The sequence below is a fragment of the Empidonax traillii genome, unplaced genomic scaffold, assembly GCF_003031625.1.
Source record: "Empidonax traillii isolate 1590-97213 ecotype Southwest subspecies unplaced genomic scaffold, ASM303162v1 scaffold903:size462939, whole genome shotgun sequence".
In the NCBI taxonomy this organism is placed as follows: domain Eukaryota; kingdom Metazoa; phylum Chordata; class Aves; order Passeriformes; family Tyrannidae; genus Empidonax; species Empidonax traillii.
In genome coordinates this window covers 142,280-154,767 of record NW_020956096.1, presented here as the reverse complement: position 1 = coordinate 154,767, position 12,488 = coordinate 142,280, and the positions used below count along the sequence as shown (strand labels likewise).

The 12,488-nt window shown below is 45.3% G+C and overlaps 1 protein-coding gene across 36 annotated transcripts in view; it reads left to right on the top strand.

Annotated features, from left to right (window-relative positions):
- Window positions 1–12,488, top strand: part of MAPK8IP3 (mitogen-activated protein kinase 8 interacting protein 3) — a 70,943-nt gene that overhangs the window by 25,890 nt on the left and 32,565 nt on the right. For 18 of the 36 annotated variants that reach the window (XM_027902714.1, XM_027902700.1, XM_027902692.1 and 15 more), the window contains 3 exons: window positions 3,026–3,170; window positions 8,468–8,717; window positions 11,319–11,421. In XM_027902714.1, the coding sequence (XP_027758515.1) occupies window positions 3,026–3,170; window positions 8,468–8,717; window positions 11,319–11,421 (498 nt within the window). Of the gene's footprint in view, window positions 1–3,025; window positions 3,171–5,977; window positions 6,080–8,467; window positions 8,718–11,318; window positions 11,422–12,488 lie in introns of those variants that run through there. The other 18 variants (XM_027902712.1, XM_027902698.1, XM_027902694.1 and 15 more) reach the window with 4 other exon arrangements.

Sequence of the window (12,488 nt, the reverse complement as noted above, 5' to 3'; positions counted from 1 at the left end):
GCCTGGTAGCCAACCCCGGAACTGCAAAACTGGAGTTAGCTCTGCTGTGGTGTTTGGTCTTTCCCCTTTCTTGGGAGGTTTAGAAGAGGCTGAAAGGTGTTTCCAAAGAAACTCAGCAAGGAAATTTCCTAACAGTCTGTGTTAAAATCCATTCCTGAAGAACCTACAGCTTCTGATGCTACGGAAACTCTGTAGCTCTGTCTCTTTAGCAAGGACTGTGAAGTTCTCGTTTCCTGTCCATTCAGTTGCTCCTGTATCTTCTTGTGTGTTAAATGTTTGTGTGTTTGCATGTGGACATAAAAATGAGCTGTGGGTTCCCAGCAGAAATCTCACAGTGATTATCCAAAGAGAAATTTAATGGCTCTTTCATCATGCCTTTGGGGCAGCTTGTATGTCTCAGTGCTGCCAGGGAGTTATGTCAGGCCATCCCAGCATAGTCACTCTGGCTGCACCACTGGTTTGGCAAGGACTGTTCTGCAGTTACAGAAAACTTTCTCCTGCTTCATATACCTATGAGGCATGACTCCCTTAAAACCATCATTTTACTCTGAAGAAGAGGAAAGAAACAAAGCTAGTTAAAGCAGCTCAAAAAAAAAAAAAAAAGGCCTAATATTTTTTCCTCCTTGAAAAGGGAAAGAGATATTTTTTTGTAGTAGACTCTTAGGGACCCTTGAGTTATTTATTTAACCATAAAACTAGGAAATTACTGTCTTTGTGGCATAAAGTTCTAATTTCTAGGTTTGAATCCCTTTATAATCCCTTACACACAACTTGACTTTCTGTGGTGCTTGGATGAGTCCCAGGAATGAAGATTTCCTATTGGGGAAACATTTGCCTAGTATGTTATTGAGAAACTTGAAATCCACCTGTTAGAAACTTTATCATTCCACCTGGAATGGTAGCAGTAGGATATAAGAATACAGGCAGAGGTAAATGTCCTTTGCCATCATGACCTAGTAGGAGCACAGGTGTATTTGTCAGATTACGGTCATAAATTGGGATTTAGACAAACAGCAATGGAATGTTTTCACTAAACCTTCAGAGATTGCTAATATTTAAAAGTCACAAGTGTCAAGATGCCTTTTTAGTGAAAAGAAAAGGCTAAACGAAAACTGACAATCCTTATCACATAGGAGTCTAGGTTTGAATCTGTGGAAAGATCATAGAATCATAGAATTATTAAGGTTGGAAAAGACCTCCAAGATCATCAAGTCCAACCTTCAACTAAATACTCATGCCCCCTATACCATATTGCCAAGGGCCACATCCACACGCCTTTCGAGTGCTTCCAGGGAAGGTGACTCCACCACTGCCCTGGGCAGCCATGTCTGTGCTTATCTACTCTTTCAGTAAAGAAGTTTTCCAAAATATCCAACCCAAACCTCCCCTTGTGGAACTTGAGGCCATTTGCTCCTGTCCTGTTACCTGGGAGAAGGTTAATGATGTTGTGTCACTGATCCGTGTTCCTCAAAAATCCAGTTGCATGCGTCCTTTCTAAAAGAGTTTGTATATGAAACTTTCACATATCAGTCTCATATCTTCAGGAGAGAATTTTAATGCAGATTCTTAGGAAAAATGTATCCCAAAACTGCTTACTGGGCCACACTGGAAACACCTTTCTGCCCATTTTTGCCTATCCAAGATAGGCCACAGCAGGCATTTGTTCCTATCCAAGGTAGGCACTGGCACAGCAGCACACACGCTGTGGTGGCTGGGCAGTGCTAGGAGTGAGAAGTTTGGGCAAACATTGTGTCCTCTGCTGGACACTCCACCTCCATCTTCTCTAAAGGAGCTGGCTGGGGTACCATCCCCTGTGTTAGTGTGTTTGCTGTGTCCCAGGAGCCGTAGGTCCTGTGGCAGTTTTGTTTGCAATGATCACGGGTGAGGTGGGCTGTGCTGGTTTCCCAGCCTGGGCATCACACCCGTGCTGATGGTCATTACAGAAAGCTACGTGTGGATCTGCTGTTCCTACCAGAGGGGTATGGAAGGGCGGGTTTCATCACAACCCCACAAATAAGTGGAACCCCATGCAGGATGAAGGACCATCACAGAGCCCTGGTGTGGGTGCACATCACACAATCACCTTAGTTCAGCTCTTCAGGGATGCTGGAGTCAACTAGAGATACTCCCGGAGTAGAAGTGTGCTCTGTCCCTGCAGACCTGCTTCCCTGGCACCAAACCAGGTTGTCAGGTTCAGCAAGCTGCTGCTGCAGCCTTTCTACTTCCACTGCTTGCTCTAGATTTTCTACCACTGAAGCTTGGTCTCAAAACCTGTGCCAGCTTTTATGTTCAGAATCAAACCTGCAGCTAGTGAGTCATCCGCAGTTGCCAGAAAGGAGAGGATGAGTAGAACACACTTAGAAACACCTGGCAATATGCATGATGCATTTATTTATACCTTTGTTTAGTTTCTGAATTGTGAGTGTGCTGTAATAAGGGTATGGAGGGAGGATCAAATAGTACAAGTATTCCCTTACTTAAAATGGGAAGTGATTCAACCTGTCTGTTTCCTGTTGTTGAAGCTCACCAGATTTCAAGTGGAATATACACAAGTGCCATGTGGATGACTCTTTAGAGCCTCATTCCTCACCATCTCTAGGAGCTATGGGAGCTTTTATTTTTTTGCTGTGAGAGTTGTTTGCTGTGGCTTGTTTTCCCACAGTACCTTTGTTTCTCAGAAGAGACACCGAGAATTAAATTGGCAGGTGGTTCCCTGCACTTCTGTGTTCCTCCATATTTCTTACATTGATGGAGCAGTCAGTCATGCCTGTTGTGGTCAGTGACCCCCTCACTCTTAAAGTCACCCCAGGAGGAGGTGTGGCTCTAGTAGTAACACCATGGGACTGGGCAGCCAACATCCAGTGTGGGAGCTGGGAGTTCAGACAGCTGCCCCTTGAGAGGAAGGAGTGTAGTCGTATTTCTAGAGACTGATATGTCACATATACTAGTGTGGTGTTTGTTTTCTGTCAGAACCTTGTACGTGGCTAACAGATGTCTTCCCCTCTCTCTCTGTTTTTCTGTTTAGCAGGAAGGAACGTCCCAACTCCCTGAATGTCTTCCCCCTCGCTGATGGCATGGTACGTGGGCAGATAGGGGCCAAGATCGTCCCAACACTGGACCACTGGCACCTGAGTGACCTCGGCCAGCTGCAGTCCAACTCCAGCTACAAGGTTTTCTAGATCATCACAGGGCAAGGGTTTCCCACTCTCCCACTGTCAATAATGTCCCACATTTTCATTAAGCTGGAGACCAATCTGTGTCCATAACCCTTTGCAGCCTCTCCATGTGTGTTTGCTCCCGTGGTAGCTGTGCTGGAGGTGGGAGGATATTCTTCTGCAGATCTGGCATATGGTGCGGAAAGGATTTGACACGGCTCCTCATGCTGCTTGTCTCAGGGATTATCTCCTTTACTTGGCTGGCCCCAAGTTGGGAGGGATGCGTGGGGAGGCAGTTAGGGACTGAGGGAAGAAAAATCCCTCACTTCTCAATAGCTTATTTGGGAGAGGACATGGTGGAACCTGTCTCTTCTCTCCCCTTGATAAGAGCAATGCTTCTGCAACTCAGGTGGGGCCAGGCATTGGGTGCACTTGCCCTCCAGTGTTTGTCCTTTTTTGACTGATTGCTGTCCTGGTCTTCCTGTCTTCACTAAAAAGGGCTTCTCATCCTCTCTGAATGCCCAAGTCTTGCACTGTGCCTAAAGGTCTTGTGATCCTCCTATACCTGGTCACTGCTCTTGACTTGCACTGTCTACCTTTGGTACATCTGTCACCATCACTACTCTGCCTTCTGCACCGGGGCTTCCAAAACTGCACTAGAGCAGCCCATGGTGCTGCCTGATGCTTCTCATGCTCTGCTCTGCCATTTGGGGTGCTCTGCTCTGCCATTTGGAGCCTGACTTGAGCCCCAAGGCCCAGGTGGTGCGCCGTGAGCTGACAGCTCACTGCAGGTCTCTGCAGATTAGGCTGTACATGGTGACCCCCATTTCCCAGGAGCTGTACGTCTGGACTTTGCAAAGTCTTTGTGCTCAGGATCCCACTGAATTTCTCTCTCTGAGATGTTCCACAAATGCCTGGTGACAGGTCTGAGAGCCACTGGTGCCTCTGCTGAGCATGGCTCACAGTGTGTCCACTGGTATCTCACAGAGCTTCTGCTCTACTTCAGAAGTGTCTGGATCAAATTTACCTTCACTTTGCCTGGAATTTGTAGAACATCATATGTTTTATGTGTCACATGTAAGGACTGGTCTCCTTTTGAAAAGTTGTGAATCACTGATCCTGTAAAATCCATGGAGGCAGTAAAGACAGAGAGGAGATTAAAAAAAAAAGAAAGAAACCCCCCAGCTTGTTGACCCATTCTGCATGTCTCCAGCTTCCATGGATGAGCTTTGGCCTGAGGGACTCTGCAGCAGTGGCCTTCTTGATGCATAGCACAAGAAATTTAGACAAAATCACAGTTTACTCAGAAAAGAAAGCAGCAATTTAACTTTTTTAACAGTACCTCTGTAAAGTGACCAGGCTACTAGCACAGCACAAACCTCAGCACTTCATCAGCTCTCTGCCATCATGGAATTTGAAAATCCAAGTTATCTTTGGCTAAGATGGAGGTTTGGAACCCAGTCCTTGCTGTAGTATTAGAGGCACAGAAGATTGGGAAATGTAGCAACTTGCAGAATGCCCTTCAAGTCCCACAGTCATTTCTGTAGAGCTCTGCCTGGAATTAGGGAAGAGCAGGGCTACAGTGCAATGACATAATTAAGGATGGTGGAAATGAGAACAGAGCATGAATCTGTTTCTTCATAGTAACACTGTGCCAGCACAGCCAAAATGCACAGAACCCAGTGTGCCTCTGGGATCAGTTATTCCTTGGTCTCTTCAGGCAGTGCTGCACACCATGGTGTGAACAGGCCCTTGAGCTCTCCAGTGATCAGGCTGGGCACAGGGGGTTAGGTATTAGAGAAGAGCTGGGAGGATGATGTGGTTACATCTGTCTTCCACAGCCTTGCTATGGTGTAATTCCTTAAGTGGTGAAAGCAGCTGAGTGGATCTCACTGGTAATCCAGCATATGCATTGCAGGGGAATGCAGATAAATGGAAAAAGCTTTGATGTTCAGGTTCAGGTAATGGAGGGTATCCTGCCATGGGCAGGGAAGAAGTCCTGCCCAGGGGTTGGAACTAAGTGACCCTTACGATCCCTTCCAATCCAAACCATTCTGTGATTTTATGATTGCTGACTGGATCTCTTAGTGATTTCTCTAAGTGATCTCTCTAAGTGATCTCTTAGTGGTGGTGGTATCAAGCAAAAAAAATCCATTTCTGCTTCCTAGCAGAAGTAGCAGTGTGCTGCTCCAGGTGTATCCTGTGAGTATTGTTGGGATTCGTGTTGGTGCTCTTTAGGGAGACTCAGAGTGAAGTGCTGGGATAAAGTAGGCTGGATGGCATGTGGAGCCAGGGAACTCGTGCTGTGGAAGACTTGGTTGGGGTAGTGTGTTATGGAGGGCTTCCTGAATATGGAGCAAACCCATGAATACTTAAGGGATGTGATTGACTGACTTGCTGGATTTGCAGTTTGGAATGGAGATTTTCCTCCTGCAAGCTTCTTGCACGCTCCCTGACTGAAACGCTGTCTCTTAAATCCTCTGCCTGACTGAGATCTCAGCAGTGTGGCTCATGCTCCCCTTGCCTCTTCTTCAGAGCTCTGGTATTTTGCTGACATCACTGCACACACGTGACTCACCTTCCCAGTATGTACCCGACTCGTCTGACTAGTTTTTCTGCTCCATGGGGCCATACTATAGTTACATTTTAAGTGTAACTTGTTTACTTATTATTACTATTTTCTGTTTTAGTTGCTGTCATTATTTTATTTTTGCATTCAGTTGTACGTTTATTTTATACAGTGTTTTGGAGATGAAAGTCCTTAACATTTTTGTTTTTATGTACTATGCTTTCAGTGTTATAACCATACAATTGTGGCTTCTCATGGTGACATATGACTGCTATGAATGTTGGGCCTTTGCAATGCATTTTGGAGGTCACTACTACACAGTTGATGTTTAGGAGGTTGACAGGTATGGCTGTAGGTAAGTGGTGGCTATGGAGAGTATTCTTTGGGTGAGCTATGGGTTTTGAAGAATGCCTTCTGTGCTGTAGAGGACAGCTGTACTCAGTGCAATATTTAGCATTAACAGAGCAGTCAGACAATAAAATGGAGATACCAGCTCCTGGGCTGTGAAGAGGAGCACATTGGTAGTATTTACATTTGAGAAGAATTTCTCCAATGCAGGCTGGTAGGTTGATAAAGTACGTTTTCTAGGTAAATATAAAACTCAGATCTATAAACAAAGAGTAAGTGAAAGACCAAGGTAATTACTCATTGGTGTGCTTTGGTTGAGGGGCAGGTTATGCCAATAAAGATGAAGTTACAGGATATCTCCGATACTAATACCACCCTATAGACACTGATGATCCAGGGGTTTTGAATGACATCTGGTTCATAAGAAAAAGGAATGACATGTGGACCCACCTGGGTATCTCTTAGCATGCTAAAGTGTTCCTGGACTTTGGTTATTCTCATAGACTTACAGTGGGTACAAGGACATTTCTGAATTCTTTCATCCAACAGCAGCTTTGTTTGGGGAAAGAGGTTTCGTGGTTGCACTTCACACTTAATACTCTTTGTCACTTTGTACATCAGAAAGCACAGCAGGCGAACTGCAGTTGAGGTAGTCCAAGGCTTACTGTGTCCTATTTGTTCTCAAAATACCCATTTGTGTTTTTTTTTTTTCTTGACGTATTAGAAAAGTAGCTCCTGAACCAGGAATATGAAGTAGAGGTGGGAAGTGTCATTTTCACATGTAGCAGCCTAAGTGCAAAGTCCTCATCTCAGTCTTGATGCTAAAACCAGCAAATGTGCAGGGAGACAGTTTGGATATTCATGTGGGAATATGGGTGCTGTTTGGACTGACAGTACAGAAACTCTACAAAATGCGGGTTGCATTTAATGGTAACGCCATTTTAAAAACCCTTAATTTCCAATATAAATGCTCAGGTGCAGTGTAAAACCTTTGGTTTCCACGGTGCAGTGTTCATCAGGGCATTCTAAGATAAGCAATCGGAGGCCAGTCTAATTAAAGGAAGATCTTAGTAAGGTTCCAGATTTAAAAAAAAAAAAAATGGCTGCAAAGGGTTAAGTCACCATTTTTTTCAGTCTTCTCGCTCATGCCATTTTGGATTTTTTGTTACATTGTGAAAGTATTATTAGGACAAGAGAAGGAGACTTCCAAATGAATGAAGTGAAACAGTGTCACAGGTTGGGGGGCTCAGAGCTGTCTCTGAGCAGAACCAGGATCTCTGTAGTACTTGCACAGGAGTTGGGGGGCCAGTGGTGGAGATGAAAGCTGGGTCTGGATGTGCAGGTGCTGAATGTCACTGCACCCAGTATCAACTCACTGTCACATATAACTCTCAGCATTAATTTTGTCACCTCTCTGCATGGCAGAGTGGGCTGCCATGAAGAGTGGGAAGATCTCATTTGGGTCTGGGGATGATCACAGCACTGGTCAGACATTCCTTAGCTGAGAGAAACAGTGCTGCTTTAATTGACAAACACAAATCACAGTGTAAAACCCCACCAGAGCCTCGAAGCCTCCCTGTTTCTCAGGAGATGGTGGGACAAGAAATGGGGCTATAATGTCTGTATGGAGCCATTTTGTATATTACACACTGGGAATCCATCTTCTCCGTTGATTTGTCAGCTTTTTGAATTTTTGGGTCTTGTCATCCTACCATTTGGAAGTGGGAAACCACCCCTGTTTCCGCTGTGTTCTCAAGCTGGACCCATGCCTGGCTAGCTCTGCATAAGGGGGTTTGTGGACATAGGTCTCCTGCACCAGCCAAGCCAGACCATCCCAGCTCGGTGTCCGCTTTGCTTCTGCAGTTCAGTGGCAAAACCAGTTTGCTCTTCTCTCATCCAGGTGTGTTGATGCCTTACAGTAATGACATCAGCCAAGACTTCCAGGAGGCCACTTGAGATCCTTCCCAAGTGATACCCATGGTGCCTTCCAGCCTTGGGTACCACTGGCCTGGCTTGCCGCAAGTGCCAAAGCCCTTCAGCTTTCACTGTAGTCGGTGTGAGCTGCAGGTGCTTTTCACCTGTGATGAGACCATCTTTCCTGAGGTCACACACTGGTGTGGTTTGTGAAGAGCAGTGTTCAGTAGTAAAGGAGGAAGGATATCAGCTCTTTCACAGATGGGATTTGCTTGCTGAGTTCAGCACGAGAACTCGCTGCTTCACTGTGGTGGCAGTGCCCAGCATCACCAGCAAGCACTGGACTTGTAACTGGTACAGCGAGCAAGAACCATGCTCCATAATGCTTTAAGGCAGCCAAATACCTACAAATAGGACATTAACTGAAATGTATAGCTTGCTTTTCCCTCTCTGTTCTTCCCCCTCCCTGGAATTGCCACAGTGCCCCCAGGATGAAATGTCCGAATCTGGGCAGTCCTCAGCAGCTGCCACGCCGAGCACCACGGGAACCAAGTCCAACACTCCCACGTCATCCGTGCCCTCTGCTGCCGTCACCCCTTTGAACGAGAGCATCCAGCCCATCAGCGAGTACACCAATGGCACCACCAAGAGCAACAAGAGGGCGCGAGAAAAGCGGAACAGCCGGAACATGGAAGTCCAGGTCACACAGGAGATGAGGAATGTCAGCATAGGTATGGCAGCTTGTCATTAATTTAATCGACTTCCCAATGCTTGTGTCTCTGTTACAGGGAGAGGCTGGGCGACTGCACTGTAAGTATGGAGTGTGAGGAAGCCTGGCGTGGAAGGTACATGAGTGAGGCAGGGTTAATTGGATGTTAGCAGTTTTCTGCGTAGCAAATTTTTGAAACACCGGCAATGTGATTAATTTCACAGATTCACAGTATGAGGACAAGTCATTGAGTTCAGTGCCCTGCAGTGGCGTTCATCCATGTTGTGGAACCTCTTTCATAAGCAGTCAAGTCCCATCTTAGGCTGAACTTCTGTAACAGTTAAAAGCTTATATTTAGTTTTCTTTCTGGATTTATTCCTAAGTATTCTTATCCATTTGTTCCAATGCCAAATTTGTCAGATTAAATAATTATTTTCCTTTCTATGTGTTTATCCCACACCCTGATGTGGGATTGCAAATAGCAATTGTATCCAACTGGTTTTCTGAGATAAATGAGCTGATTTCTTTTAGTCTCTTCCTCATATAAGAACACCCCAAAGTCTTTGGAAGTTACAGTTGTTTTCTTTCCACTTCCCAGAGTCCTTTAGTAATTTGAATTAATGATTTCTTATCAGGAAAACCATCACCTAAGCTTTAGCACCAGGGTGTTTAATAAATAAATGGTGTAATAACATGATAAAAGGCCTTTTCTGTGCCCATGCAGTGTCTGAGCAGATCTCACCCCGGGTTGTATTCAGACTTGCAGTGGCCATCAGAAATGGGAAGTGATCTGTTTTACTGCTCATGAACTTAACATACAGAAGGACTGTAAGACTAGCTGAAAGTCACTAGAAAAATCTGCAGAAGCACAGGGATGAGCATAAGTCTCCAAGGTTGGCATCTGAACCAGCTGATCATCTTTTTCCCCAAGTTATTACTTGGAAAGCAGAAATTCCTCTGCTAACATTCACAAGCTGGTTCCTAACAAATCAAGACTATAAACCAGCATATAGCATCTTTTGCTGTAGCATTGAATGAGAACTGCTGTGACTGAGTCCCAGTCTGTATTTTCCTGAGGAGGTCCCAGGGTCACAAATGTACATCTGCCAGAAACTGGGGTAGTGTCTGTAGAAGCATACAGGTTCTGCACAGCCAGCTGTTAGATTGTGGTCTGGCTGTGGTCCTGGCCAAGGCAAGGCCACGTAACACTTGTATCAGATAAGCTAAGCATGGATGCCAGTAATTTGAATGCCCTGTAAATACCCTGATTTTTACAGTTGCTGCTTAACAAGCTCATTTACTATCAGTAGCTTTCTTGGGTCAAAGTCATCTCTCTTCTGTATGTGTGCAGTTGTGAGGTCACTGTTCATGTGGAAGCTTTTTTCCTTGGTGGAAGTATGATGTTGTGGGATCTGCTCAAGGCAGACAGTTGTGTCTTTCCTATGTGTTTTGCATATTCAACCTTTCAGCTGTTTCTCACCCCTAATGCAAAATCAGCTCTCCATGCTGAGAAGAAACTCACATACTTGAATTTTAATTATGTATTTTATGCATCTGTAATTAAAATGTCTCTCAGTGATGCACGTGCCTTAGAGCTGAGCTACCAAAAAATGTACTCAAAGGTATTTGGAGAAAAGCTTCTCAGCTTGATAAAATAAAGCTGAGAAAGGCGGTGTTTGTGTGAGATCTGCTGGGTGTGGATGCCTTGCTTTGGCAACAGATCCACATCATGCTTTGTCTTCCAGCGTGGATATGTTGCCAGCTGGTGCACAATGCCAGCCTGAAAGAATCAAATCAACACTCCAGTTGTCATCGGCTGTGTATATTTGGCTACTGAGACCGTTTGGAAAGGTCAAAAACTTCACATCTAATGTCGCTGAGGGACTAATGTAATTCACAAATTAGGTCCTTAATCCTTCAGGAATTCCTTGTGCGAGCAGGAACTGTGTTTGTGTGAACAGACATTGTGTTTGTGTTTTTGTTTCTTGTTTAGAGTAGGTGGAAGTCTGAGCTTTTGGAGAGTTTGGTATCCAATAAATGAGATCTGACTAGAGGAGGAATTTCCTTGTTCTTTAAATACTGGCTTCAGGCTGTAGATTACACAGAATCCAGAGCAGATTTCATGTATTGATTTGAAGTGAAATTTCACTGTAATGGATATTTAAACCACTGTAGACTTGAGAATTTGTGCTGAAAAATTGTTTCTAGTAAAACTAAATAGTGTCATTTCCTAACAACAGTAACCTCTGTAAAGCTGTACAGAAAATCACTTGCCTTCCATCTCAGCAAATGCTGCATGGAGGTGGAAGAGTTTTTACTGGCAGATAAAAAGGGGGGTTTTGCATTTACTTCAATGCATGATGTATTTCTCCTTATCCCATTTTACTGGGTATTCAGGGCAGTGACCTTGGTGATGCTCTGTTATGGTGGGGGTGGGGAGATTGCTTATGATGTTCCTGCTCTGCAATTGTGCCTTCAGCCACTTTCTGTGCTGATTTTAAGACTTTGAATGTGGCACCATAAAATTTTCAAGCCTCGATATTCAAAGCTGTAAAAGTCCCTTCAAGAAACACTGTCCTGTGAAAGTCCTGATGCTGTAGATGACATGTACTGTCTTACCTAGGGATGGGCAGCAGTGATGAGTGGTCCGATGTCCAGGACATCATTGACTCCACTCCAGAGCTGGACATGTGTCAGGACCCCCGCCTGGAACGCACGGGTAGCAGGTACTGTTTGTGACTTTTCCCTGTGTGCTCTGCCACTTGTCTTCACAAAGAGCGAGGAACAGATCCTCTGGCTCACGCTGAGCTCACAAGGCAGCTTTTTGACATAGTCCATATATTCTACCTAGTGTCAGGGTCAGAGATCCTGACCTGCTTTGGGTTCTCCAAAAAGGTTGTTGGTGATCTGCAGCAGGGTCTGTCCAGCTGACCCAGGATTGGGCTTGTTTGCCTTGCTGGGCCAGGGAGGACAGAGAGATGATGATGCAACAGAAGGTTCAAGACAAGCAAAGAGGACATGGAAAGAGGGAAGAGATGCATTTGTCTAATAAGAGCTCAGTGCTGAGTTCCATTTTGAAACCTCAAGCTTTTTTCAGTTTTTATTTTTTCCAAGTGTTTGAGGGGAGAGGCAGGGCTGCCCCACAAGAGAGGACAAGCAGAGGTAACCCCAGGGATCCCAGTCCTGCAGGCTCTGAGCAGGGAGGGCAGAGCACTGGTAATGGGCTCTGTCAGCAGACAAGGCAAGGGCATGAGTTCAGTCCCAGTGCTACCCAGGAGCGGCAGGAGATGGGGCTGAAGGCAGGTGCAGCTCAGAGAAGGACTGAAGGCACAGGCCTGAGATCAGAGGGAGCCCTGGGACCAGTGGATGGGTGTGAGTGCTGGGTGAGGCTGGTCAGAGCAATTGGGGCCCATCAGTGCACTGAGGACTTCAATGGAGTTTTCAGAAGAATCATCAGACTTTTACTGAACTGCTGTGCTGCTCTGGTCCCCATCCATCCCCTGTTTTGTACTAAATAGGAGGTTCCCCAAAGGCTCTTAATTTTGGCACTCCATTTCTGTGAGGCATGTATTAGTCTAGACTCAAGTAGCTTGACTTACTTTTACTAAGTTTTACCTTTTACCCTTGTCCAGTGGGTAATTTGGCATTACACCAGCAGAAGTAACTCCCAAATTCTTACAGATATGCAGAAGATAAATAGTATCCTGGCAGAGTGAAGGCAAGAGTATTTCACCGTCCCAGTCTGGACTGGGTTTGCTTACCCTCTTGAGCACTGTCACTGAGAAGGGTGTGA